The 2,867-nt window shown below is 36.2% G+C and overlaps 2 protein-coding genes across 2 annotated transcripts in view; both read right to left on the minus strand.

The window, feature by feature from the left end:
- Nucleotides 1–203, minus strand: part of LOC133177072 (histone H4) — a 312-nt gene extending 109 nt beyond the window's left edge. The window contains exon 1 of the mRNA XM_061312164.1: nt 1–203. This exon is cut by the window's left edge and continues 109 nt beyond it. Coding sequence (XP_061168148.1) covers nt 1–203 — 203 coding nt within the window.
- Nucleotides 204–1,581: 1,378 nt separating this feature from the next.
- Nucleotides 1,582–2,036, minus strand: LOC133177073 (histone H3-like; the record flags this gene model as incomplete). Its single annotated transcript, XM_061312165.1, has 1 exon — nt 1,582–2,036. A coding segment is annotated over one exon (455 nt), but the record flags the coding sequence as incomplete, so codon positions are not given.
- Between the last annotated feature and the right edge of the window lie 831 nt (nt 2,037–2,867).

Genomic DNA, 2,867 nt, shown 5'->3' on the forward strand with positions numbered 1-2,867 from the left:
CGAATGACGTTCTCAAGGAAAACTTTCAAGACACCACGGGTCTCCTCGTAGATGAGTCCAGAGATACGTTTGACTCCACCTCTGCGTGCAAGACGACGGATGGCGGGTTTGGTGATACCCTGGATGTTATCTCTCAGGACCTTCCTGTGACGCTTGGCGCCCCCCTTTCCAAGACCTTTTCCTCCTTTACCACGTCCAGACATAATTCAGTTCTCAGTAGATTAAACTTCTGAAATGACGCTAGACAGACGGGATAGCGATATATATAGCGCTGTTCGACGACGCGCTAGAGGCACTTGTATCTTGAAAACTTCGGCAGTGCAACGAAGGCACACAGTAAGGAACAGTCTGATTGGTTCCCGCTCTGCGCGCCTTGCTTGTTCTTGTTTACATTTTTTTTTTTTTTTCTATTGATGTACCCTTGAGCTGTTTCTAATCCTGTTATCTCAATTCAGTAGTTCAATATTTTAGAATGTTAAAATTTTATACCCATTTCTAATAAATTCGAATAAATATACATGGTTAGAACTACGTGCACAGTACCTGTTTTTAAATCTGTGTTTTCTTTCTTTTTAAATGAATATATATATATATTTTTAAATTTTATACCCATTTCTAATAAATTCGAATAAAAATACATGGTTAGAACTACGTGCGCAGTTCCTGTTTTTAAATCTGTGATTCCTTTCTTTTTAAATGAATATTTTTATCATTTATTTTCATTTGTACCTATTTTGGCACAATGCAAAAGGTTTTGCACGCAAGTATTAACCACTAACGAGGTTCTCACCTCTTTAATATATCATTTGATTCAGTATTCATAAAGTAAACGTTTACTCTTTCTCTCTCTCTTGTGAAATTGATGGTATATACTGTGTATTTACATTGCACACGACAGACACATGTGCAGCTCGTGCTGCACGAGATTCTGCTTTATTAGAATTACTATTTTCTTCTAATGGTTGTGCTTTTGGCATATGTTTGGATACGTGTTCGTAAATGATAACATGTTGTAGTAGCCGATACACTTTTATCTATAGTATTCCCTTTAACTGAAATAGTACAATATTATTGTTGAAATGAACAATGTCATTTACAAATTGTTATACTATCCATTGGCATACCTTTTTCTTATAATTGTAATAATTTCATACTTGTCTGTTAAGGACTCTAAATTAGAAAATAATTGTTCTGTTTTGTACGTTATATTTGCAAGTGTTTTATTCATTTTCGAATTGTCCGTGACATTCATTTTAAACTTATTGTTATAGTTTCGTCTTGTTTATAAGTAATGATAGAGTGTAAGATGTCACAATTATGCCAGTATATAGGCTACTTAACACTCAATACGATCACATCTGTTGTTTTCTTGCATATGTATAAATAATAGTTTAGATGCGTTTATGCCAGTTTATATGACACTTTCCTACTCCAAATTTGATCTAACATTTATCATGTGGCCTTGTGTTTTAATTTTGTGTATTACGTTTCTTGAGCGCTGTAACATGAAGGCATCTTTTCTAAATATTTTGGTGGCCGTGAAAACGGCCGTTTTGTGTTTTGTCTGGAACAAGAATATGTTTAAGCTCGTTCGCCACGGATACGTCTGGCAAGCTGGATGTCCTTTGGCATGATGGTTACTCTCTTAGCGTGGATAGCACACAAGTTAGTATCCTCAAAGAGTCCGACAAGGTAGGCCTCACTGGCTTCCTGGAGGGCCATGACGGCAGAGCTCTGGAAACGCAGATCGGTCTTGAAATCCTGAGCGATTTCACGGACAAGTCGCTGGAATGGGAGTTTCCTGATGAGCAATTCGGTGCTCTTCTGGTATCTCCTGATCTCACGGAGAGCGACAGTTCCTGGCCTGTATCTGTGAGGCTTCTTAACGCCACCGGTGGCTGGTGCGCTTTTACGGGCTGCCTTGGTAGCCAGCTGTTTTCGTGGGGCCTTGCCTCCAGTAGATTTTCTTGCAGTCTGCTTGGTACGTGCCATCTTCTCTGAGTTCAGATAAAATGAATGACGAGATCGTGTGTTTACTATAGTTTTATACGGTCCTGTGGCTCGTGAATATTTGATCAAACTTCGAAATCAGCGCGCACGAAGTAAGGATGTTTGCGATTGGTTCCGGAGTTAAGAAAGACGCCTTGTGATTAGTCGGGCACATTGTGCTTCGATTGGTCTTAGCTGGAATCATTTCAATCCACCTTTCTGCACAGATTTTGTACTTGGTTTAAATCTAGGTTATTTGGTTAAAATTATATAATTCTGATAATAAGGATCCATTGAATGAAGAGATAAAAACAATCACAGTAATAATGTTAACAATCGTAATGATTTATCCCTTGTTTTTGTTTTGTTTTGTTTGTTTTTTTTTGTCATTTTATGTATCTATTTAATTGTTATTATTATTATTATTTTTTATTTTCTTTTATTTATCTGTAAGATTGTTGGATTTCAAAGCCTTCCCTAGTATACAAAGCCATGCAAATGTATAAATGTATAAAAGGATATTACCATATATTTATTTATTTTATTATTTTTTTTTTAATTCTATATACATTGCCCAGTGTTTGGTGGGTGTCATAACACTTGTAAATCAGCCCAACATTGCTTTGCTCTCTTTAAGGACCTGATTTTTTTTTCTTTCATTGTGTTGTTTGTGTTTGTCTCATTTGATTTAAGATATTTCAAGAACTTATCTTGTCAACACATCAAGTCCTGTCAAAACAAGTCCGAAGGGTCAAAGAAATTTTAGCTCAAAAAAACTGATTCTGTAAATTAAAATATGTCAAAGTGATGTATCATGTAATAATAAGCACTGGTATGCAAGTGGTTTTGCTTTCAAGAATTCTTTGGTCATGTACGGG

This window comes from Saccostrea echinata, unplaced genomic scaffold (genome assembly GCF_033153115.1).
Source record: "Saccostrea echinata isolate AGI-Se365-2 ecotype Australia unplaced genomic scaffold, CSIRO_AGI_Sech_v1 ptg000086l, whole genome shotgun sequence".
Taxonomy (NCBI): Eukaryota; Metazoa; Mollusca; class Bivalvia; order Ostreida; family Ostreidae; genus Saccostrea; species Saccostrea echinata.